This window comes from Zootermopsis nevadensis, unplaced genomic scaffold (genome assembly GCF_977971745.1).
Source record: "Zootermopsis nevadensis isolate Lab colony 2312 unplaced genomic scaffold, Znev_1.0 Znev_ptg000028l, whole genome shotgun sequence".
NCBI classification, from domain to species: domain Eukaryota; kingdom Metazoa; phylum Arthropoda; class Insecta; order Blattodea; family Termopsidae; genus Zootermopsis; species Zootermopsis nevadensis.
The window spans coordinates 5,257,973-5,284,877 of record NW_028259160.1 but is presented as its reverse complement, the minus strand read 5'-3'; the positions used below and the strand labels follow the sequence as shown (position 1 = coordinate 5,284,877).

Genomic DNA, 26,905 nt, shown 5'->3' with positions numbered 1-26,905 from the left:
CTTAGGTTATAAACTTTGAGGTTATATCTGAAACAATTTAATGGGAATAAAAAAAACTTTCAGAGACGTTTTATTACGTTATATAATTAAGTGTTACGGGTACAGGTCCTCATTTACTTAAGCATTTAAATAGAAATAGACTTCTAACTTCATCCGATATCTTCTTGTCACTGTTCCCTCGTGATAGGTAAAAAGGGTAGGCATTTTTTGGACGTAGAAACAGCACGAAATATTTATCTCCTTCTATAAAATAGATTTTCTTTCCTACTTCACTTAGTTTCTCGTCCTGAAAGCCATTTTCCCCTCGAATTTCTCTCTGTAGAATCCACGCCTCGGGCTGTCTTCTCTCATTAGTTGCTTCAGTTTAAGACGTTCTCCTTTGTGCAACACAAGGGACAACACTCGGTTTTCTAACTTAATAACTTCTCCACACCTGTCTTCCTCTGCAGCCTTAACTTAATCTACACCTCTCTACTTTTTCTGCAATAATTATATCCCCATGTAGTCTGGATGTCTCTTTACGGATCCCCTCCCTCTGAAGGGTTGATATTACGCATGCCACATGCCATCCATCCTAATCCGATTATGGAACACACCCCATGACCTGCTTTAATTCTCTCCTCGCGTTCCCCTCTCCACGAGAAGACATAAATATAAAATCTAGCTATGCGGAAAAGCTGTGGAGTCTATGTAGACAGACATAAAGTGCAGCTGACAATTGGAACGGAGAATTGCGCGTAGAGATTAATTAAACCTGTGAACTTCATAAAGTTTTTATTTTAATTACTTAAAAACAGTTTCCATAAAATGTGTATTAACAATTCAGATGTAATATAGGTATGTTCATTTCCAGAAGGAAATTACCATCTTGATAAATACAATCACATATATCATCATCGTTGTATCAATAATAGTCAGCATCATCACGATGTCACTGTTCATCCCTATTATAACCACCGAGGCCATGTTACAATCACCGTGATATTTCTGATTACAATTGTTAAGCTATGCATGCATTTCCTAACTTGTGTTCATATACGCAATTTAACCAGAAACAATAACTGTGTACTTCACAGTTAAGTCTCCTCGACACTAATAACAGCCTATCGATTATCGTATATAGTGGTTCACATTTCGAAGGTCTCTGAATCGATAGGCAAGATTCTTCAGTACCACTTCTAAAATCTTGGGAACAGTAGCGCGTAGTAATACTCGGACGCTTTCACAGTGTTTATAATACATCCACAGTGATAAATATTAATTAACGCTTTAAAATTTAGCCTAATATAAGACGATAGTGTCCGTAATTAAACTTGTGAAAAAGAAATAATAATTTACCACACTTTTATGTTGGACCAGCTTTATCTGCCATTCGCTCTCTAAGAGCCGTTCATACTGTCGACCGGTCGCCAGCGACTAGTCGCTGAACGACCAACGGCCAAACGAGGAGACCAGCAGGGCGACCAGCGCAGACAGAGGCCTCAGCTTCAGTACTTTGGAAGCAGTCAAGCAGTATGGACATCGAGGAGATCACTATAATGATAAAAATTCGTTCCACTGATAGAAACAGGAAATTCCCTGTTTGCATAATCGGGACTTGCAAGGTCCGAAATGGCTCTTCGTGACTCTACAGTCGAAATAAATCTTTCAACATCAAAACTCATGATATACTGATCACTTGAGTGACATGAACAAGAAACAATGGATATGTCACCTCTCTGAGCTCTGGTCGCTGACTGAGTCTCCCGCAATGTGAGCACGTGATTGCCATCTATGTATCTCGTGGTCGTTGGTCTCCTGTGCGTCGTTCACTGCTTGTTGGTCGACGGCGGCCATTGATCGCTGTCGCCCTCGTGTGTAAGCTCGTACTTAGCTTTTCTACCTAGTGGTCGTTCACCGACTGGTCGACAGTGTGAAACGGCTCTAATAGAGTTTAGTGGTTAAAATGGTTAGAGGGCATTGATCGGATTCATCTGGCGCTGGATAACTACTGGAGACGGGCTGTTATAAACACGGTAATAGACTTTAGGGGTTGCATAAAATTCAGGTGATTTCGTAACTAGCTGAGTGTACCATAAGCTTCTAAAGAAGATATCTTCTCCATGGAATTAATTAGGTTTAGAAATATAATTAGTTTCTTAATTGTGAGGAGCGCTGCCTGTCACTGCAAGTCCCTGTCTGTAGTGTCCTCTGGTAAGCCACCGCAGGCCGATGTGCTTCATCATAGAGGGATATCTATTGACAAGATCTAAATGTTGTTACATTATGTTGTCTTCCTCTCTGTGAAACACATAAACGGGGCTGCCATGTTTGTATTGCCTGCAGCTCGTCTTATGTGGTATCCCAGGGGACTAGATATATAAGCATTCTTTGCTGTCAGTGATGAAGTAATCATCTTGTGGGTATTTCATATGCAACTTGGTCCTATACTTTGAGAGGAGAACATAAATTGGAAGTTGATGAAATACTCTCGGGCTACAAGCCGCGTCAGGTGGCCGAACGATGAACAAACCATATCTTCTGTCAACGTTTCGAGAACCATGTCTGCTCTCATCGTCAGGGTTGCTTGGTAACCAGTCCGTTCCATTGTTGCGTGCTAGCTGATGGGACCTGGTGGTGAACGGCAGGGAGTAATGGTGTTGCTGGTAGCTCGTCCCTGTCCGTTGTTTGTTTCGCGCTGGCCAATGGGAACTGGTGGTTGAGGTCACGTGCTTGCACTAGCTGGCCCGGCCTTCTGGACGCGACAGCAGAACAGAGATGATTCTCGAAGCGTTGGCAGAAGTTATGATTTGTTCGCCGTTCAGCCACCTAACGCAGCTTGTAGCCCGAGAGCATTTCAACTTCAGTCTCCGCGAAAGCTTCGCTTCGTACATCATAAATTGGAAGTGTTTGTAAATAAGGTAAACACTCATAATATTTCTATCCGAGAGATAAAATGTAGGGGATGGAGTATACGTATTACATTCACAAAGAAGGACTCCATGATTTGTACACGTTTAATATCAAAGAGGTTAGGAAAGACGGGGCATATTTCAGATGTTGGAAGTAAAATGTGTACACAAGCAGAATTTTATTGAAGTCTCAAGAGAAGATACCAAGTTTGAAAAGAATATGGCTACATGGAGAAGGTAAAATACAAATTGATCGTCTTTAAATAAAGCATGAAAGTGTGGGCTGGATTAATCTCGCTCCGAAATTCCCTATCACTTTTACAACCTGAAGTGTTCATTAATGTTCGCCACTAAACTTCAGAGCCAGATGAATCCAATTCTTACGTTGTATGTTGATAAGACAGATATGGATCTTATCGTCCCAACCATCCATAGATTTCGTTTTCCCTCTTCGCTCAAGGTTTTCATACAGAACTTCGGATACATTTTTGTCTCTTCCATGGTTCACCAATCTCTTCCTCATTGGTTTGATTAAAATATGATGAGTACAAATTATGAAGCTCCTCAATGTGCAGTTTTCTCCAGTATCCTGTTACTTCCTATCTTAAGTTGCCGATTAAATAGGTTTAGGTTTTCATGTAGAAGGCTGTTTAAGAGATTAAAGATCTTAGCTCTACCTTGTGAATACATATTCTCGTTAATGAACTTTATTGTAAATAACGAAGAACATTTTCAAACTAATTCTGCTATACACAGTGTCAACACAAGGAATAAAAATCGGCTTCATAGACCAATTGCCAACCTCTCATGTTTTCAGAAGAGTGCATATTATGCAGAAATCAAAATTTTCAACAGTCTACCATCAAATCTCACAAGTCTTGTAAATAAGAAGGAGCAATTTAAGGTAGCATTAAAAAGATACTTAATTACACACTTCTTTTACTCTGTCAATGAATTTATGTTGTTTACAAATAAATGATAAATTTTTCTTATGTGTAATGGGTAGATGTATTTGTAACTTATTACTTTAGGTGAGCCCTTTGTTTGTATTATGTGAAATTTATATAATAGTACGAATTGTACTTTATAATATGTATTGTATTATTGGGCAAGGCCGTGGTCTAGGCAACACGGAGTTTTCCTCCGGGGGCTTCCCGGTTTCTCCGTGGCATCCCAATAATTACTCCATTCACACACAGAAGAAGGCAATGGCAAACCACTTCTGGATCATCTGCCAAGAACGTATATGAACAGGTCCCAGTCCGAGAAAGGGATCGAAGGATCCTGTTCATATGGACCTGTCGTCAGACAGAACACTAAATAAAATAAAATTGTATTATTTTTATTATTATGACTTTTTCCACATCCTATTGTCACCTGACTGTCTTATGGATCCATGGAATGTAAATAAATTATTATTATTTATTATTATTATTATTTATTTTATTCAACGTAGACCTTGTAAGATGTAGACAGGTATTGTGTTCTGTAAAGGTACACCTCAAAATAACCTACGTAATAAATTTAACCTCTTTCCGTATCCAATTTTGGGCTGGGTTGTTAGTTGTATCGTTTATAAATTAAAATTACAGGGTTTGAAAACTCTCCTGCCTGGTGCATTGTGTGTTGTTCATGCAATTCCCATGCAGTGGGATAGAAGTTGCTCATAGGTCTCATATATAAATCCCCCTCGTGGTTCATGATTTAAAATACTAGTTAAATAAATTTAAAACTTGAACCCAACAGAATTCGCAGCGGATATGTTTAATGAAATTGCACTTCACTTTAAATCACTTCAGGTGTAGTAAAGTGGAATTAAAACTTTGGTATACCACTCAGCTAATGATCGGTCAGGTCTTTGTGTATTTGTGTAGTAGTGTTTGTAGATGGATTAGATTAATATAATCGGAGGTAACTGTGGTAAGTTGAGGTGTTTGCTGTATCTTGATGCACGTTGACTTAGGTTTCAGGTGTAGTAAGTACTATCCACAGACCAGGAGAAAAGTCGTGTGGGTGGAAGTCGTTTCTGGTGCGGTGCAGAGGGAATGTTTCTTATCAGCTGGACTAGAGGGCTGCTATTGGTGGGAAGTGTGATACGTCAGAGTTTTACGCTACTACACACAGACTGAAAACATCAAGCAGTTAAGAGTAGCATGTAATTAGTTTACCTCTAATGTGTTCCGCGGATGTTGCGATAATATTCTAGATTAAATCACTATGCCACTGTGAGGTAATCTTAAAGCTGTACCCATTAGAACACATGAAAGATTGTTATCTGTTGTTCGTTCAGTGGTTGTGGAACGAATGCTTTTAGGATGGGTCGTCATTACCGCGAAATCTTGCGCATGCGCGTATATCGCATTCCTAGCAGGGTTTTTCTCCTGGTCTGTGGACTGTACGTGTATGTTGAGGCAACTATACGGTAGCTTTATATATCGTATTGTTGTGTACTGAGGAAAGATTTCATGAGTTGAAAATTGAGGCAAATAGAAGCAAGATGCTTCTAAGTAGTCACCGAATATCCATAAAGGGAGGGACAAGAAACGAAACATTTCGAATGAGACGTTGAACAGTCGTGCCTCTTTCTTATTCCAATGAATCCGTTGTTCTCCGTTTGGCATCAGCGGAAGGACACGTGATTAGGTTTCACTGTTTTAAGAACCAGTGGTACCTACTTAACATTCAGTAACTCTGCATTTAACCCACAGATTGCATGTGCTGGTTTTTTATGATTTTCAGAATAAACCGTGTGTGTCCCTAAGCAGCATTTATTAACCTGTTGATCTTTCTAATGGAGAAGCTTTGTGTTTCTTTTAGGAAGGAACTGAATTTTTACATGGTCTTTGTGTTACAGTGCGTTAAAAGAGCAAGTTAATTTGAATAAATCTGATTTATAAAGTGGACTCGAAAACATTATATGACGAGATAAAAAAGTATACGCAGCATAACGAAAGGCGAAAGTTAAGCGTCTGGTGTGGTCATTAATGTATCTGCGTTGGGATCCAAGTGACGATACGATGCATAGAATTTCATGCATATCTATTCTTATGAAGTATAGAATATTTTCGCCTTAGGCTTCGGAAACAGGAAGGTTTTAAGAAAGATGACAGTAAAATTTGCACTCGATTTATTAGACTAACGTTGAAATGTTGAAATGTTGAAATGTCGCCAGAGGCGCTGCAGTAGGAAGCCTCAAAGAGAGAACATTCTCAATCTACGCACTCCCATACCACTTGTGTCTTATAAAGTTTCATTTATATTTATGAAAAGTTCTAAAAACTTTTTTTCAGTTTTTCTTACATAAAATGTAGCCTGTAATATTTCTTGGTTTCTTTAGTGACACTTTTTAAACTTCAAAGGCTGCGCAGTGCCGTGAGGGAAATGGCTGCGAGAAATAATTTGAGAATACGTGGAAGCTAGTGACCTTGTCCTATCACAATTTTAATGTATAATCTACTTTATAATGTCGTATTTATGATTTGTGTTTTCATTTAAATATACTGTACAATTTTCAATCCTATTTATTCGAATTAACAAGCTGTGTCATTAGTTCTTTCAGTTTGATATTTTACATAATTATGGTTTAATTTAAAATTTCTCATTAATGTTTCTGGAGGCAAAATAAATTTCCATTCATTCATTTTCCACGTGACATGACAGCGAAAACAGGGTGTTTTTCTTTCCTTGATTCCAGTTTCTTGTAGTACTGGAGAAACTTTTCCTACCGCTCCCCCCAAATAACATTCACTGTAGTGTAAAGAACATGGTTTAGTAACAGCCCGTCATAGATAAAGAATTGCGACATTTTTGTTCTTCTTCTTCCAGGGCGCAAATTTTTGTGGCAACATAAAATTTTACCTGTAGTTAACGCAACTTGCATTAATTTGTAGCAAATTCCACAACTCACCTCACATATCTCAAATTATATGAACTCAATCCTATCCACTTAAACCAAAACCTTTGGTACTGCAGATATACCAAGATCCGCACAGTACCTTTATTTCTGATCGTGGCTGGACTCCATTCTAATGTTTTTTTACAAAGGTTGTACACGATCAAACCAGCAGATGGCTCTTAGTCGGTTAATGCACAGCATACAATGCGGTAGCCCTGCGTTTTCATACAAAGCTTTTGAAAGAAGACCAGCACAAGAGGCTTTAATGGGTGGCGGGGGACTGCATAATAAAAGAATTAGATGGCATTGAACATTTCACTGTGTATATTTGCCTTTTACTGTTGGCTTTTTCTCCTCAGGGCATACAGCATTCATAATCTACAACTCTATCGCAAAGCAAATAAATTTATAAGCAAAGTTTGAACGATGTTTACGACCGCGGTTTAGTGCAGTTCGAATTAGAAGTACTGTATTTTGTTCCCATAGCAAATTGCGTAATTGGGTTTGGGCCTATTCTGCTTACACCACATACTTCAGTCTCCGTTAAACTCACACACCCGAAGCCTTTCCTAAACTTCACCTTGTTGGCTCCTCCACCCTCTCATACAACTTACCCTTTCACTTCACCAACTCATCCCTCCCCAAAGTACACATTCCCCCCCCCCCCCCAAAGCTTACTTCGAAGCTAATTCCTTAGGCAGACTTGGTGCCTGCTGCCTGTGTTAACCTGTTAAACTCGCCTGTTCGATATGTTGTATAACTTTAGTGGCTCATGTTCGAAGATGCATGGCTTCAATTTGGGAACGGAATTAGAGAAACTTTATTTTACTTGGTTTCATGCCCTGATATTTGAAATTCGAAATCAGTTAATTATATTGTAACCAACGCTGAATGTTCATAGGGCAATATGGCAGTCTAAATAACTGATACACTTTACTATAGAATAAAATTTTTGGATATCATCCATCGTCTAGTAAATATAAAACGTAAAACGACGTTTCGGAGATGGGACTCTATCTCCGTCTTCAGGTTCCTACACAGTTGGGCCCACTAGATAGAGCTAATCCCTATCTCCTTTTACATGCGCACATTCATTTTGGCATTTAATTCTAGACTATACGGTTACACAATTTTGTCACATATTAATACCATTCCAATAGTAAGGTTTCTAAATAAGAAGTTCTGTGACAGGAAGGAAGAAGAGGCAGAGTGACGTAAGTTAAGAATATATTAGAAAATATTTAAATGAAAGAAAGCACAAATGTTGTACCTTGCTCCTATTTGATCCCAGAATTTTTCTGTTTGTTTCTGTTCTGTCAATTTATCCCCCTTCCATCTTTATCTTTGCTTCGTATTCCCCATTGTCTGCTCCTGTCAGCGCCAGCTGGACCCATAACATTGACAGCTTCAGCTTGTTGACTGTCATCACCTTTATTTCCTCCTAAGAATGCCACCAATAAGATAAGGTTATATATATCGAGAGGGCAGAAGTTGAAGGAAGCCTGGTAACAGTTGCTATACACAGCATGGTCATGTCTGTAGCAACGAAGTTTTCTTTGTACGAAGAACTGATACTCTTTTGTTGTATACATTTTAGAGTATAGGTTAATATTCTTATATAGGCCTACCTTCGTGACTGGAAGACGTACACTTAATAGTATGACATAATTTGATTATTCTGGCATGTCATCGGATGAAGATCGGTGTCACTAAAAAGGAAGTCTGTAAAAGAAGTTCTGTTTTAGAAGCGTACAGTTGCTTAGATAATCAAGATATCCTCGCCTTTTATTGGGCCCAAAGGTTCATTACCGTGTTCGCAAAATCCTTCCACTGAACACTGCACTGGATCACATGAATCCAAACCACATGACATCCACAAGTAGGGTCTGTTAGTCTGCACTGTACGTAAATGTTTCCTAAGTGGTCTCTCGTCTTTAGACATTTGTCTAAAGTATTTTATTTTTCGTATCTCCCGTTCGTGCTACGTGTCAAATCCATCTAATTTTCCGTGTTTGATTACCTTAATAATATAAATATTAACTTGGCACATTCACTAATGCTTTGTATAATGAAAAAGCGTTTGCTTTGTGGCATTTTAAAACATATTGCATGAATTATTTAAGGATGTAAATTAATTGCACTGTTAATATGCATGTTGTTAAAAGTGTTAACAGAGAATCTTTCGTCCAGATATATTGCTTTCTTCTCTTCGTATTTGAGACAACAATTCCTTTACAACTTCCCATCAACTCACTGCCTCTCCCAAAGATCATCTCCACTTTCAGTTGAATGCAGATTGTAGGCCTGTGTGATTCTTTTGTATGTTAAGAATTACAACAGCAATGATGGAACGACATTCTTACTAATATATAATTATTGCTGTTTACTGATTTCCATGAAAGGATGAGAACGGGAAGGGACAATTAAAAATTCTACTCGTTTGTTTTTGTTTTTATTGACTTCTGAGAAAATGGCTGAATTATTTTAAACTAAATATGACTTTACTTACACACAGCTTATTTACAGGTGAGTTTTTCACTCTCGTTGGATTACATACGACAAAGAAGAAACGACCCAGTAAGTACACATTTATTTTTTTCGTAGTGTGCTATAGAGTCATTTAAATTTAAAAGAAACTAAGGAAAGAAATATTTAAAATTGAGTTTGTCCTTCAACAGTTTAAAGTGAGATTTTCTATAACGTTTTATAATTCTGTCCGTGTCTCCATAAATGACACTTCATCTCCGTTTCAACAGTCGCTCTATTTTTAAAAGCTAAACATACTCGTTGCATGAAATGAACCGTTTGCTCACGTTGGATAAAAGTCTTGCACGGGAACAGATTTTTCTGCTAGCACATAGGATTCCTCCTGATAAGTTATTCATCTGTACGCCACACTCATTTAACCCTCTGAAGCCAAAACTCATCTAAATAATTTTTAAACATTCAGTTCCTACCGCGAAGAAAACACTTGTCTGTGTTACAAACATCAATCGGTTAATGCAGTTTTCGTGAATCATTGGCTTTTATACTGGAAAGTAGTAAATTTACCGTCAAGAATGGCGGGAATATCTGAAGTTGCAAATAGACAGTCACAAATATTATCCCATAAGACCCAGAATCCCTTAAAAACAAATGATCATCAACCAGTCTACCAACCAATACTAGCTAATTAAATATATAAATCAGAAACTCATAGATACTCGTGGGTAAAATACAAAAATATTGGTTGTTAAAGCAGGTGGTACGTATCGTTACCACTGGGCTTTAGACATTTTTTGTAGCCCCTGAAGTAGTCGACAGGGCAGTTTAAGGTCACATAACTATATTACTGAGTGGAATTCAAAATATGTTCCATGATTGGCCTTCGTCTAATGTACATTATCCTTCTAAGATTATATACAATCTGCTTTGTTGATTATGTTGATTGCAGTTAGATGTGTTTTGACGTCAGTATGATGTGATACATCGACCACGTAGTATATCCGTTGTAGCGTAATGATATGAAGAAATTCATGTATGTTATTACGCCGTGCCATAGCTCAGACTGCAGCACACAAAACTGAAGGCCATGTCTAATAGCGTTACGCCTATGCCACTGTATACATTATAAATGCCCTTTTGATGAAGCATAAATACAATCTGATTTGACCAAAATTGAAGTAGATTAAATACTTTTCCAAATAACAAATTATAATTATTATTCAGTGTTCTGTCTTACGACAGGTCCATTGCTCTGCCCAAAAAGAGCTCTCCAGTTTACCCTATTCTCAGCTTCTCGTTTTAACTCCTGAAACTTCATCTTCTTTCCTTGTTTCAGATCGTCGGTTAGCTGTATCAGTCTTCTTCCCAGTCCTCGCTTTCCTCTAACCTGGCCTTCGATGATATCACTCAGTAACCCATTCCTTCTCATAATATGTCCCAGAAATTATAATAACTACATTTAATTGTAATATAGTGGATGGGAAATTAAATAGAAACATTAATGTTTAGGTAGTTTCACTTAATCATTTCGTGCAAATATTGCGGTACTAAATTTAAATAGGTCACGGTAACTAGATTTACAATCAAGTATTCGAAATTATTGCTCAGTTGCTCGCTGTGAAATCTATGTGGTTAAAAGGCAATGTTAGTGATAATGCAGATTACAAATAGGGTATTTAATATATTGAATATGGCTACTATACAAACATTTATTGCCTTTTTCTATGTCTGCGCCTTACATTGAAGCGTTCCTACGGGCGAGATTTCATATGTGTAATCTTTACATCTCCCATCCTGCAGCTGTCGCGAAGTTCTGAATGACACCAGCTGAGGTGCAAGTTTTCAACTTACATCGTTATATTTCTCATGTCGCGCCATTTTCTGAATGGCTGACATTTGTGTCGTGACTTTTCAATTTCATATACCACAGCTCTGTTGCTTCCTGAATATCAACTGTTACTGACGGAAAATAGATACGAAGTTTCTAAAGATTAATATCTTAGGCGTCGGGCAGCGTCGTGTTCCTCTGCGATTGCATTCCAGCGATGCTTGGCTTGTACCTCGTCTACATTTCTAGCAATTCTGTCTGAAGTTTCTATCGCCTTCGTCCAATATCTCCAGGAGAATATGTGGATAATAATTTTGACACGCAAAAAAATATACGCGGAACGTAACAGTTCTTGTGTCTTTGCCAGAAGTTGTCCTTCGACCTTTATAAATCTGTTACGTTCCACCGGTAGCGATTTCCTACGCGGGATGTTTCTGGGTGGGGATTCCCCATATAGTCATTTTTGCGCGTTGAAACAAATATGGGTATTTATGTAATATGATTGTTATTGTCCGAATTTAACAAAGAATGAAATATGTTGGTAAATTTTATTGTAACGTTTCTGTGTTAAATTTTGTAAAAATCCTGTTGGCCAATCTCGTGTTTTTACCTGTGGGCATACGGACATATAAGCATGGCGAAAGTAATTGGCAAATTTTGCAACTGTAAATACCACAACGACATACGCACTCGTGTGCCAAAATTCCGTTTTCCTTCTCATTATATGCTGTAGAGCTGTATATTTTAAATAGCGCCATTAAATCATAAGAACCAAGTATACAAACACTGTCATGAACATCTATAGGCTTATATGTACTACGTAATACCGGTATATGAGTTGCACACCAATGCGATAATCCTTTTTTACGCTACGCAGGAAATATCTCGATTAACAAGTTTGACCATTCGGTTATGAATTTATTTAGTCTCTCTGTAGCTTACCAGCAATACAAATAATAAATTACTGTGAACAGGTAATAAGAAAGGATCACTTTAAACTTCATCATGTGGATTATTATAGAATGAAATTAAATACATCAAACCGAAAGTTATTATCATTAGAAATCAATCCTGGAACAAATGTCTCTTGTCACAAACAGAGGGTGTGATCTAATAGAGCAGACATTTATATCCATTATTCATAAAGTTTAGCAAGCACCTCCTATATTATTGTAATGCGTCATATGGATAGATCTGTCAAAATGGCAGACAGAAACAGACATTGCACACCCAAATTTTAATTTTCTATGGTCCACAAAACTATGGGAATTCGTTATTCGATCCAAGAATCTGGTTTCTCTGACATTTTCCTTCAGTATGCTGCTTTTGTTTTCCATTCCAAACTTCCCAGATTCTGTTGTCGACCTAATTTCGTTCTTCTCTCCTCTGGCCAGAATCCAAATCCCTGGCACATCTTTCCTCCCTCTACACCCTGCAATTTTCTTAAGATGAGATCGTAATTGTTTCTAAAAGACGTTGCCAGATGAAGAATAGTATTGATAAGAAGATCGGATGAAAATAACAACTGAAGAATAATAATAAAAAATGCCACTATCAGACTTTCACTTGTATATAAAGAAGTCGAAGAAACATTTCGAAGTGGGATCTCTCATGTTGTGATTCTTGTGGATTTATCCACGACATCTTCGCGTCTGAGAGTTCTTTTGTTTATGTGGCACTCAGAACTTTGGTTAGCATTTGCTTTTCTGTTATTTGGTTCTACGAAACTTTCTTGTGCAGGCGTTTAACTTTTCTATCAGTCACCATTACCATTGTCATATTGGTCTTCCGAATTGCATTGTGTGTTTAAAAGTAATGAATTATAAGTTATAAATTTTATTTACCAGTGAACAGGAACTACAACACTGCATTAACGAAGATGTTGGCCGCAGAAATAATAGTCAGCTATTTTATGAACCAACTGATGGATTGAAGATCGGGCATGTGTTTAGGGGGTTCAATAGAAATCCACCGAAGAGCGTAATGACTCGGAGTCACTGTAAGAAATGAGATATGTATCACAATGTCACCAAGCGTAGCATAAAATAACCACTATCTAGGCACATTTATGGAGGAACTGATGAAAACCATGATATAGACTGTCACAATCCGTTCGGTAGAAATATCGAAATTTGGAATCTTATTTCATTTTCTCTGTTCTGTGTTTTATTGTAAAACTTTCGTACAGTCGTAGCATATACAGAAATATGAGCAATAGAACATGGGTTTGAAGATGTGATAAAAAGGTGTGTGTGTGACAGAAGGGAGTGAATAGAAAAATAGCAGGGTTACCAAATGGGCTCGTGAGATTGTGGCGCCGCGTGGGATGTTTTGTAAAGATGAAGGAAAATGGACAGTTGGCAGACATGACGAACGACTTGTTCGCCTTGGTTTGTAAATGTGGAGTGACAAGAAGATTGAAGATTCTTATTGACCATAGCTACAGGAGTGTCCAACGTTATTTGACATATTCTTTGAATATTTAACAACTGTTTCATTTGCAGGGGTTATGTTGATGATTTCTGTCTTCTGGGTTATTGGGGCGTGTAGTATGGTAGATGTTTACCGACGTTTCAGAGGTCATTGCTGCCTCCATCATCATCCCTTATTGGGTTTAAAAATATTACATTATTCACTCAATTCTATTGTTACAGACGCAGATTCCCCACGAAGGGGGCAGTTCTTCCTGTGTTATTGTTAGACCAGAAGTCAATTACGTTAGCAAGTGAATAATTTATTTAAAACCGGAAAGGATTGTGAACGGAACTAATTACGGAATTCTCATCGTGCGCAGCCAAATATTGCATTTCTTGCATTTGCTGGTATATAAAAAATCAAAAACAAAAGTTATAAATCTTAATTGGGCCCACGTACTGATGTAAGTCGCCCGTTGTATATACAATGGTTGTTACTAAGGAAATCGATGTTATTTGATTTCAGCTAAAATAGGTCTTGGCGACCGGTAAGAACTGAAGCGACTTAACGCTGTACTTACAAGAAGAAGAAATTCGATTCAGAATTAACCTTTTGTACCGGAAGCTCATCAAAATAATATTTGAGGTTTCAGTCCGTACCGTAAATAAAGGTAGCTCTTCGCCATTAAAAAGATAGACCGGTTAATGATGTTTACGGAAGTTATCCATGTTTTTGCTGACAACTTTGCGAAACCCGTAAATATAAAATTCAGTGTTGCTGTTTGTTGAAGAAAGTGTTACCTCTTGCGACACCATTTAGCGAACACCACTAATACGAACTATAATCAGAATCCTTGAATTAGGTCAAGACGTGAAGTAAATAAACGGACAGGCAAAACGCCCCCCATCGTGCGTTCACTTGATGCACTTTGTGGAAAGCCACGCGAAATTGTCAGAAGGGAAAGAAAGGCGAAGTCCATGTGTTTTATTTTCGTAATATGCGTGGACACAGATAACCGAACAAAGAGCATGGGAATTTCAAGTGGACGTGGGATATTGGATTTCTTTTTTGTGTTTTAACCGGTTGTGGTAATTTTGCCTGATGACGTTGAATTCAGAGCACATTTCAGTGTTGGAACGTTTCCGGTCGGCTGTTTGTCAGATAAATGTAACATCTACGGCTATACGGGTCAGTTGGCATACGTTTCACTCCAAAGCAAGGAATTTACAACTCTCTGCAATACAGTATTTCTTGCGAAGCTGACAGTCGATTACCAAATCAAGAAATACTTTGCTTTTTATTGAATCCGAAGTTGGACCGTACTGAGCCAGTTGAATCCAGTCTACATCCTCGCAGCCGGTTGCTTTACGTTAATTTTTAAAACAAATTCTCCTTTCTGTGCCCTGGTCTTAAAAGGGGACTCTTTCATGTTTTCCGACAAAAATGTTGATTGCAATTTTCGTACCATACATGCGTGTTGCATGCTTCGTCTATCTGAATTCCCTTGATGTATTTATTGAGAAATAATTGCAATAATTACACTTCCAAGCAAAATTTTTACTTCTTTACTTTCTGATTGTTAAAGTAAAGTAAAGTTTGTCCCACTATACGCCATGTAGGCGTTTGGGGGGAGTGGAGGTATAGCTCCTCTCTTCCTTGACCTCGGCACTAGATGGGGGTGAGTGGTCAGCATCACGCCCCGGCCGGCTTTACCCCCGGGAAAGGATCCCGGTACCCATTGTAGAGGAGGCAGGGTGGGCGCAGAGGCTAGAGGAAAAATCCTCTGCCCGTCGGGGATCGAACCCTGGTCGCCCAGTCCGTAGCCATTCACTATACTGACTGAGCTACGCCGGCTTCTACTTTCTGATTGTTACGTAATGTATGCTGAGATTGTGTAATGCTGCTGCATCAGCTAAAGAAATGACGTAGAGTGAAATTAATGGCTGATATGTAAGTGTCGATTGTGGTTTTTCGGGTTGTGTTATTAGCGTACCGTGTGTTAACCGCTTAACAAGACAATACGACGACGCAATCCGCCAGAACGACGTCGATATTTTAATTGCCGTGAGAACCTTAGACATCCTGATAATAAATCATGAATCGGTAAGAAAATGGGGAGAGCGGATTTACACCGAGAGACTGAGGAAAATGTCGCGAACGCTTGTCATTCTGTGCTCGAATGATTCATTCAGGTCTGTATTTGGGTCCTGTTGAGCTAAAAACTATCATCAAGATGGAAATAAAGTTTTTATTTTATGACCATAGGTGCTAAAATCTATACTTACGAGATTTTTGTAACCAAAGTAAAATTTCGATTGTAAGTATGTGACTTGGATCATGTAAATAATATTTTAGGAATCTCATTAATTCTTAAAAGAAATGAAGAAAGATATTTTCTTTAACGATTTTAGGGAAATATTCACTTTTTATTCTCGGAATCGTAGGAAAACAAATACTTTGTGAATATATAGTAATGACAGGGCTATTAATAGTGAATTTTGGTGACTCAAATAATTACTACCACGTTTTTGGTGTAAAACTGTTGTGGACTAGCCATTTCCGTTTGTGGACATCCCTGTCCTGCCGTACGTGGGCAGCGGAGGAAGACGCAACAAAGGAAAAGCTGTTGTGTACCTTTTTTCCGTCTGTTGCGTCCACTTCTGCGTCCTCTTCAGCTTTGTTCGAGAAGAAAAGCCTTGACCATAATGGAGACGCCCACTTTTTATCTTCCATTTCGCATCCAACACTACCAAATCCCTCCTTTACCCTGCCATCACTATACATACAATGTGTAACGATCCGAACGTGTAGGAATGGTTGGGTAATGATCCCACCGAGTGGTTACCATCTGTGGTTTGTATTCGTCGCGTATCGGTTTCACATCTCGGCCCTGGGACCGGTTAAAGTGACTGAGGGATTTTCATGGTTTTTCTCAGTCTCTCCAGACAAATGTCGTGATATTGGATTGAGACAGGACAGTTTCCTTCCATATCCTTATTCATCATTCATAAATCACCGTATCATTTACGCTGAGCTTCAAACAGCGGTGTTAAATAACCCTTAAAATAAATTAAATGATCCGCAAACTTGTCTAACGCCACCACTTGGATTAATGGATGAAGACTGTGTGGGTTTTGTGTAGATGCTGGATCCATTTCAGTCAACTGAAAGTGAAAGATAAGTTTATCTTGTTTGCAGTGTCTCGAGATACCGTATTCTAAAGTTCAGGCCCTATTCATAGGGAGATATCTGTCGCTCTTTAGTGCTGCTAACTCTGAATTGTATAGGGAAAGTCATGCCTTACAATTCTTGATAAAGCTTCACGCTTCGCCTGTCTTACCATCACCGCACTTTCAGATCTTAGTACAGTCCCACTATGTTACGTTAACGCTTTGGGATCCACGTTATGTTTTACATATGGAGTTTTAAACTCTGCATCATAATCTTATTATGGTGATCAAGTCCATGAATTAGAAATTTCATTACATTGTGTAGGTCTGATATTCCATAGTTAGATGACTAGCTAAAACCATGGTGCAGTACAACGTCTTTCTTCACAAGTCGATAGTTAACTCAGCTGGACAAATTCTCATCCTTTCATGAAACCTTAAAGTTTATTACCATGTTCACAAGGGTCCGTAAAATATAATTTCATGAGCCAGTTGACTCCAGTCCACGCCTACACACATTTTTTCCCTGAGGTATATTTTATATAAGGAGTCGGGGTAGTGCCCTGGGGTTTGATTCTACGGCAGGGGATATTCATCCACCAGCTATGGGTTCTAACCAATTTCCTCTGCAGTGGGTCCCGGATGACCCTTCCAAGGGGCAAAGCGGGACTATGGTGTGATACTGACAGTTACCTCTCCATATTTAGAACAGAGGTCTAGAATTGGTAGGAGATATACCTCAACCCCCCCCCCCCCCCACGGCCAACTAAGTGTCTGTGTTGCGTGTAGCCAGACAGCTTTACTTCATTTTAACCTTCTTTCTCACTTAGGAGTACCAAGTGCTCTCTTTCATTGAGATCTTCTAGCTAATAACGTGCACACTTTTCTCGACTCACTCATGTATGCTACGTATCCGCTGTTTTCATTTAATAATTCTGATAATATTACGTGAGGTCTGGAAGTTATTAATCTACCGTTTTGTAGTGTTGATCTTCCTCCTTAAGTCCAAATCTTTTTTCTAATCCAAAATCTGTGTGTCAGAGACCTGTGCGTTTTATAAGATTACTCAAATTTTGCAGTACACACTGCAGATCGGTTTAGGGATCTTCTTGTGTACGAACAGTTCTTTTACAGGTTTTTTTGTTGGGGGGGGGGGGATTATTGAATAAGAATGTTCGTAAATGCCTTTGAGGCTGGATTTTTTAACGAACTGGAAGAGACTTTTATGACAGTGAATTGGATTTACGGTCGGAACACGTCCTCGTCCGCCGCTGAGTCCCTGCCAACCTCTGTTACTCGCAACATCGTACAAGAACATGAACCGTGTATTGGACCCAACATTTGTCAGCCCACTGAGTGTGGAGGTAGATTCCAAGACGTCCGTAATGTAATTGTACTCTGTTGCAGTTGCTTCTGTTACGTAATGAAAGCAGTATAAAAAGTTCTCGTGAACGAACAGAAACTAGCAGTATTTTTCATGAAGATGGCTGTCTTCTGGGTTGTTGCGCCGTGTAGTCTGGTAGAAGTTTACCGAAATTTCACAGGTGCCTGCTGCCTCTATCATCACGGCGATCGGGGCGGGAAGGTACTGTACCACTTGGGACACATAGATGTAGACAAGAGGATAATATTAAAATTGGTCTAAAAGCAATAGGCTTTGAGGATGAAGACTGAATGCAGTTTTCTCAGGGTATAGCCAAATGGCGAGATCTTATGAAGACAGAAATAAACTTTTGGGCTACATAAAAGGCCGACAAATTCTTTATCACCCTACTTTTAGCTTCTCGAGTACGATTCTGTAACATGAGATTAATGGATCAGAAACTGACTCTGTAAGACAGCGAAGTTTTATCACTGTGTTCACAAAAGAACACTGCCATCCATATCCTGAGCCATACGAATCCACTCTGCTCCCTCTCACTTTGTTTTCCTTCATATCTTTTTTAACATTATCCTGCCGAGTGGTTTTGTACCATCAGGCTTTCCAGGAAATTTAATTTTGCTGTCGATAGCTATCGATTCCTCATATCACAAACACATCTCGAAACAGTAACGGTCGTATTTATACATTATTTAACCTTTCCGAACCTTTGAATGCTAAACACAAATGGTTTTAATTACCGATTCATGATCCAATCTCGTAAATGCTGTGTGTTAACAGCCAGCAGAAATTTCTATCAAATTGTTGCACAAACTTTACACAGTTTCAGAGTTCATCTGCGAAATTCTGATACTTTGACGAACCTAATTGAAATTAGTTGTTTGAGACTTGCCATGGCGCTGTTGCACATCTTAGCACCTCATTCTAGTTCTGAAAGTTAAGCAATCTGAGATTGTGTTGTAAGCAACTTGGTCGGGGGAGAAGGGGGTCTTCAAACGCCCGGGAGACAGAACGGAGGTTAAGTTGCACCTGTGGATAAGCACCACGCCGTGAAGGCGTATAGGGGCAGTGGAGGTAGAATAGGACTTAAATTTGCGTCTAAACATAATTATTATTACGCCGTAAATTAGGCAAATTTTACATTAAAAGTGGCAATGTAAGGCCTTATTGCAGTCTGAAGTAAGTCTGGACTACCTATATATTTATTCTAGCCGCCATCTTTGTATTTTGTGCTCTTATAGAATTATTGTTGACAAAGCGTAACAAAAGTTTTTGTAATGCATTTAATGTTGTATGTTGTCGACGAAGCTAATGGCTGCATGAGATATCAAATTAAAAAAGTGGTGTGAACTGATTATTATCGCATTCCGTTTTATTAACCCACTCCATAGACGGTCTGCCATACCTCAGTCTGTTAGTTTCTGCCTTCTCACCGCGGTAGCCTGGTGTCGCGACCAGACGGTCTCTGTGTGGGATTTATAGTGGACAAAGTGACAATGAGGCAGGTTTTTCTCCGAGTCCTTCGGTTTTCCACAGATGTCATTATTCTACCGCTGCTCCATATTTGCTCATGTGTTATCTGACGGACGGAAAATGGGCCCGTTAGCGTCCAAACATTAACAGTGACAATAAGTCTATAAAGCAGACTAATGCTTGACATTCTGATAGTAGCTCAGCTACCTTATAATTAACCGGGATTAAGAGGAGTCTCAAATTTATTATATTGTTCATAATAGCTACTATCCTGCTTTATTTAAGATCGGTATAAATTTTATTCCTTTAATATGTTGTTATTCTTCCATCTATTGCTGGGTCTGCAAAGTTGTCTATTCACTTCAGACCTTTGGTATAACATTTTATATGCGCGGCTAACCTTCCGCTTGAGCGCAACTTGTCTCGTCTATTTTACCCTCTTTTATTATCCATGTAATAAGTATCTGAAGCAAATCATATTCTGCTCATTAATTTGTTCACGAAGTCATCTGTTTATAATTTACTGTCAGTGTGAGAACAAGTTTTAGACTTTGTATGATTTGAGGTTTTTACAGCGGTGAGTATGAAGATTTCTGTCATCTGGGTTGTTGCGCCGTGTAGTATGGTAGATGTTTACCAACGTTTCAGAGGTCATTGCTGCCTCCGTCATCAGGGCGATTCTTAGTGTGAAGATTTCTGTCTTCTGGATTGTTGCGCTGTGTAGTCTGGTCGATGCCAATTGGCACATTCATCGCCCTGATGACGGAGGCAGTATGACCTCTGAAACGTTGGTAAACATCGACCAGACTACACAGCACAACAACCCAGAAGACAGAAATCTTCATACTAAGAATCGCCCTGATGACGGAGGCAGTATGCCTTCTGAAATCTTGGTTAACATCTACCAGACTACACAGCGCAACAACCCAGAAGACAGAAATCTTCATACTCTGATGACGGAGGCTGTATGACCTCTGAAACGTTGGTAAACATCTACCATACTACAAGGCGCAACAACCCAGAAGACAGAAATCTTCAAGTTTTAGACTACTCAGAATAGGAGATAAAGATATTGTTTGGTATATTTTTATGTTTGCAGACAAATTTAGATAAACAATTTGGATAGAATGAGAGATAAAGGGATGCCGAAACATTTTGCAATAACATAAAGAAGATTGTATGAGTGCGCGGAATCGAAAAGGCTACAGCATGGAGTCAAGAAGAAGAGGAAGAAGAAGGAATACAAAAGTAAAACATTTGGATAGGAAACGGGGAGATGTTTCTGTAGTACAATATTAGAAATGCTTCGATGTAATTTTATAAATATTCATCTTCATTTTATGTTTACGTAACAGGAATAAATAGATTGATTTGGGTGAGAAGGAAACCAGATAGGGTATACGTAAAAACAGAGGAACAGAAATGAGAAGGGAGGTCAACAGGTCTTTACGTTGTTCAGGTTTTCATTCATTTTATGCAGAGATGAGGCGGAGCTGTTCTAGAAGCGTAAACTGGTTTGAAGGAAACAGTTCGCCAGAATTGTGAAGATGCATTAGGTAATGAAAAGAGACAGCGACGTAATGCACTCTGCTCTGGGACGGTGAACAAATGATTCCAGAAAAAAAGAATCTGGTGAGAAATTAATGCGCGCCATTAAAGAACGAAGTTTTGTATTACTTTTATTATATAAATCTTCTGTCTCTCATTCATTTCAGAACAAGCTTGTCACATTTTCGACTGGATAGGAACGAATTTCATTTAAATAATCTACCCTTAAAATATGTGTCAAAGAATGAAGGTGGCATATTCATCGCAGTTGTTATGAAATGTGATGATAAAAGATTTTTGTGTTGTCATTTCTAAAGGTGAACATGAACGTGCAAAAGGCTTCAGCGCGAATATTCCGTGCGCGTGCCCCGTCGATAAATGGAAGGAATGCTAGTGCATTCGAGTATTTTACTGCTTGTGCTAGTATCTGGACTTCTTCCGTAAGTGAGACCTCTCCCGCCAAAACAAATAAACAGGAGGAAACAAAAGTTGAAATGCTCGTCTGCACTGCAGTTTCCAAACCTGCTCCATGTTCTTCCTCTTGCTTCGCTAAAGAGACGTGACGATATAATCATTGAAAGTGGTTTAATGTAAGCTTCAGATGGAAGTAAGGAGAGCTTAATGAGATACATATTTTAATTTATTTATCAATTATAAAACGTAAATTAGTCTTTATGATAAATGATAATAATCTTGTATTTAATCGACCATCAGCATTCACGTTGATAGGTACTTTCTCAGTTCATCAATTAGTACTCTTAATTAATTATTTTTAACAGCAGACAGAGTTTGGGGCCCACCCAGCCTCCGTCCCATTTAGTGGGTAGCGGAGACTCGTTCCATGGGGCAAAATGACCACTTGCCATTATCTAGTGCCGATGTTAAAAAGACCTCCAGTTCCCCTAAGTGTACTCATGGCGTGGTGCTTAATTAAGCTCAGGGACAACTTTCCGTTACAGCACATTTTATTTAATTGAGTATTCGTTTTATTTATTTACTTAGTCAATTACATAATACGTTTCGTAGTTATCCGGTAAGTTATTCAGGATTCAGGAACTTAATTATCTAGGGAATTACATATTCATTTTCTCAGGTAATCCGCCAGTCAGTTATTTATATTGTAATCCAAGACTACACATTCCTTTAAACAATGCTAGTTGTTTGTACGTTTGTTCGACTGGAGTTCCTGGTGATTTCAGTTGAACCCAATCGCCATATTTTGTAGGTATCGTAAATCGACTTTATTTAACTTCTTGTGGGTTCCAAATGTACGTATACGTAACGAACTGTCTTTTGCAAAACTAACGTTCTTTATTCATTCAATACACACCCGTTTCTGCCCGTAGACCATCATCAGTGTTCATACGTGGTTTACAGCTTCTGGTTTCAGCAACCAAAACTGGTTGTACTTTTAATAGTGTGAATGCCAAGAGCATCCTCTGGTAAGTAACAATATGTGCGTGCCTTAAATGATAAAGAATGTGTGGTAAAAACAGTTTATGATAAAGACACACTTCATGTCAGCTCGGCGGACTCTGTGTCAGTATTCATTTGCTCGTAAGAAAAATAGTCCTTGAACACGGTAAAAATTTCTTCTTCGCAACAACCGGAATGTTCTATAAAGTATTATACTTTAATTTCACATCATTTTATATTTCTTATTACTATTAAGTGCGGATCAGTTGAATCCAAACTCGCCATGTCGTACAGATTTCAATTTGTTTGTAATTGCTTTTTGTGCATTTTCAATGTGCATAATATGAATTAACCCCCATCCCCATGACCTTAATTCCGTTGCTTGGTAACGGTGGATGGTGCAGAGGGGATGGAAGCTCACTAATTAAAACAGGGCAGCAGCAAGGCGTGGGGTGGGGGATAATGGGAGGTGAAAAGTGGAAAATGAAGAGGGATGTTATGAGTGGTCGTTGTAAGGGACGGACGATGCCCGCAACACATTCATCCCCCCTAAAAGGGGGGGGGACAGGGTTGACATGGACAGATTGGGTGTCATCACAAAATTTACAAAAAAATATCTAGCTTGAAATTGATTATTATTAAAACTGTATCGAATTATTGTGCTAAATGATGAACAAAATGGAGTTGGTTACTTGACAGCATGACAGCAGTAGGGTAGATGTGATTCACGTAAGCTTTATTTTGCTTCTAAGACATGCCAGGTTTATGTATTCCTTCCTGTATTTATTTTCCTGTTCCTCATAAGGTTGTAAGTGTTACTGCACGGTTAATAAGTTCGATTCTGTTAAAGGTAGAATAATTATTCTGTTTCACGATCGCGTAGACGGGGAAACCTCAAACTTTTACTAATAGTTGCAAACTAAAAACTGATGTGTCGAATGTACCTCGAAGGCCCCGACTCGTCTTCATATTGCCTGGTGCGTAGGAAGAAGGGAAATTAAATAGGATTTGAGGTTTTAACGGCGGTGAGTTTGAAGAACACAGCCATCTCCAAGGAAAATCAAACTTTTGGCATGAGTGAAATTTAAGAAAGTTGAGGTTTTAGGCCTAGTATATCACAACTGTTTATATTTCAGACTTCGGTGTCTCTCAGTGTTTAACTGTTTACAATTGCTTAGCCACCTAAGAAATTCCCTCTTCTTAAGAATTTTAAGAATATATGATTACACTATATCAAATCTAAAAGTTCGTGACGATGGTGAGTCATTTGAATAAAAATTTCTTTGGATAATTTCCTTCGTGTAAGAAATAATAAAATAGAAAACGACGTTTCGGAGATGGAGCTCTATCTCCGTCTTCAGGTACCTACTCTGTTGGGCCCAATAGATAGAGCTAATCCATATCTCCGGACCACGATAGAGCCCCATCTCCGAAACGTCGTTTTCTATTTTATTATTTCTTAGACGATGGAAAATATCCAAAGAAATTTTTATTCGTATAATTACACTACTTAACAAAAATATCCCGTTGGATGATATACTGAGACACTTGAATCAAATACACGTTATCATATTACATTTCTCTCTGATATCTCAGAAATCTGTATCGAACTATTGCATCACGGGAGCACAAATCGAATACGTACAACTGTCCCTTTAGCTGCATCAGAAGCAAAGCGGAATTTGCTTTTGAACTTCACTGAATCGGGCACCAACTGGAAGTAACTGTCTGCTATCTTTCGTCAGACAAATGCCTGGTCGTCATTACCGGCTGGCCGCTATTTTACCATCATCCCCTATAATTTTCCACATTTGTTAGTAACAGAAAGAACCCAGTAGGAACGGCGTAGATAAGAAATGTCTGACATATGTATAGTACCAGAAATTCATGTTATATGACAGTGTAGGTCACACGGGAAATTTGAAGTCTGTTCCAATTTGATAAAGTGGGACTCAATTGAAAACACAGACAGTAGCTGTTGTTACTAGTGCAGGTTTGAGAGCGGTAGTCTGCATTTGTCTTACCACAGTATCGGGTATTATATGTAATTGTTCCAATTGCTGTATTTTTCTCTTCATCTTTCCTAGATCATTTATTCTGACTGTATTCTTGTTCCTTTACTTCTGTTTTTCTTCCCCATTCGTTTCTATTGATGCTGTCTTCTATTACGAGTCGCTCTCAATTGTCTTTCTTCTGCAAATGTTCGAGAAGTTCTTGTTCATTGCTGTAGAAACTGGAACGTTAAGAATTCGTTTGATTCAGTACTCTTCTAGGAAATTAAACTGGAGCAGGCTGAAAATGTGTCATAAAGAACACCGACTTGTTCAGTCACATCAGAATAAAACCAACATTATCCTTAAATCTAATGAAATATCAGTTTTAATTACTCATTTAGCCACAGAGAGACAGTCACCAATTTTGATAATCATTCAGTTTACTGCACCAAATAATTTTAGTGACACAGACAGTCGTCATTGAGAAAAATCATCCAATATCTATCCCCAATCATCCTTTTAGACACTAAGTCATTCAGTTATTCAGTCGTTTAGGTAAATATTAAGTCCCGACCAATCAGTGAACCATCTCCAACATCATTTCCGCCTGTCAGTCATTCATTTATACTGTCAGAGAGAAATGGATTCACTTGGCAATATATTGATCAGACAGTTTGGATAAGCAATGCACAGAGCGAGACAGAATTTTACGGAAACCAGAAATGGTAGGAAGGAGACAGACTTGGCCTAAGCAAGAGAAAGTATATACAAAAAAGAGAAGATCAGAGAAAAGTTTTGCTACAACGGAATTGGAGCTAATGGAAAACAATTCTCTGTTGCTAACGCAAGAAGAGAGGAAGTGAGTGACTCAACAGGCAGCGAACTAAGACTGGAGTTCTGTATATAATAATAAATGGGAGGTTTTCAAGTAGAGGCATCTCAGTGGTTGGTAGCCCTTACTGAGCTCCGCACCACATCAAAACCAATGGTGGTCCCGTCCACTTGATGAATTGCACTGACAGATAAGTATGAAAAAGGTGATCCCCTTCCGTTCTGTGAAAGTTTGGCCACATTAAACCTTCAACTATGAAACCGACGATAAATTCAGCTGAGAAGGCGTTTTAATTAAAACGCAACGAAACAGAAAACATTAGTCATTAAATGTTTCTGTTGGAACACTACGTTATTTGAATTTTGTCTAATGTTCAGAAAGTTTTATAAATTCGGTATATGTTTTCAAATGTGTTTAATGCTACGGATAAAAGAACTTCGAGACTGGTGTCTTCAGCTCTGAAAATCTCTCGAGTCTTGGTGTTAAAGCTAATATTTCCTGTCATTTGTCTAAGTATTCAAAAGACTTGTTTATTTGAACTCTCGACTAGCCAGGCCATGTGCTACGTTGGAAATATCAATATAGAAACAGGCTATATGTTACTAAATAATTTGCCACTAACCTGGGTAAAGCTTCGTTGTTTGCAAAAGTCGTGATTTGAAAGTCATAAAAAATTACGATTCATAACAGAAGCTGCAGAATGAATGTACTCGGTGAACTGGAAGAAGAGATCGCGTATACTTCAAGGTACTGTCTCATCTTCGACTGGAGGGTCTTAGGAAGACCACGGAAACCGTCTGTCAGTATACTTGGTCTTTCGACTAATATTCGAATCCTGCACTTATGTCAAAGGCGATGCCACTTGAATAACCTGCTCGATAGAGATCCTTTCGAGTTTGAATTAACAAGAGAGACCATTTAGAAAACTATGTGTAGACATGATAATAATATTAAAACGGATTTAAGGAAATAAGGTGGGAAGTTTGAAGCTGGGTTCGTACGTTGTGGGTGATCACAAGGGAAAAAAACTTTCTTGGCCAACTGAATAATGTGGGCTACCTTATAAAGATATTACAAAGCCAGTAGTCCGTGTAGGTAGTTACATGGGTAGGATAACCAATGATTTGGGCGCCAGAACAAATTACTTACTCTAATTAGCCACTAATTAGTTGGTATGGTTCATATTAGTCAATACTTACAGTGAAATCATGATACAGTCGATTGTAAAATAGACATACATTGACAGCATTAATTAACTTATATAATTCCATCGTACGCATTATATCCTACCTTCGTCATCAGTGCGATCGCCCTGATGATGGAAGCACCCTTGAAACGTCGGTAAACTTCTGTCGGAGTACACAGCGCAACGGACCAAGGGACAGCCATCTTCAAATATAAGAATTATTATAGAGGTCTAATGTATACGTATTGTTATTATCGCCATTATCATTATCATCGGTGTAGTCTTTTGTTCTACATAGGATTGTATTTCTTTGCAAAATATTTTTGCTTGTTCATACAACTGCTGTGTTTAAGCAAACTGTAAACTTAATTGAGACGCAGGTACGCACACTG

The 26,905-nt window shown here is 38.6% G+C and overlaps 1 protein-coding gene across 7 annotated transcripts in view; it reads left to right on the top strand.

Moving 5' to 3' along the window:
• Nucleotides 1-26,905, top strand: part of LOC110840039 (dipeptidase 1) — a 375,966-nt gene that overhangs the window by 182,851 nt on the left and 166,210 nt on the right. For 3 of the 7 annotated variants that reach the window (XM_087357057.1, XM_087357054.1, XM_087357055.1), the window contains exon 4: nt 9,313-9,363. The exons of the other annotated variants lie outside the window; for them this stretch is intronic. In XM_087357057.1, the coding sequence (XP_087213183.1) occupies nt 9,313-9,363 (51 nt within the window). The remainder of the gene's footprint in view (nt 1-9,312; nt 9,364-26,905) is intronic. 7 annotated transcript variants of the gene reach the window in all.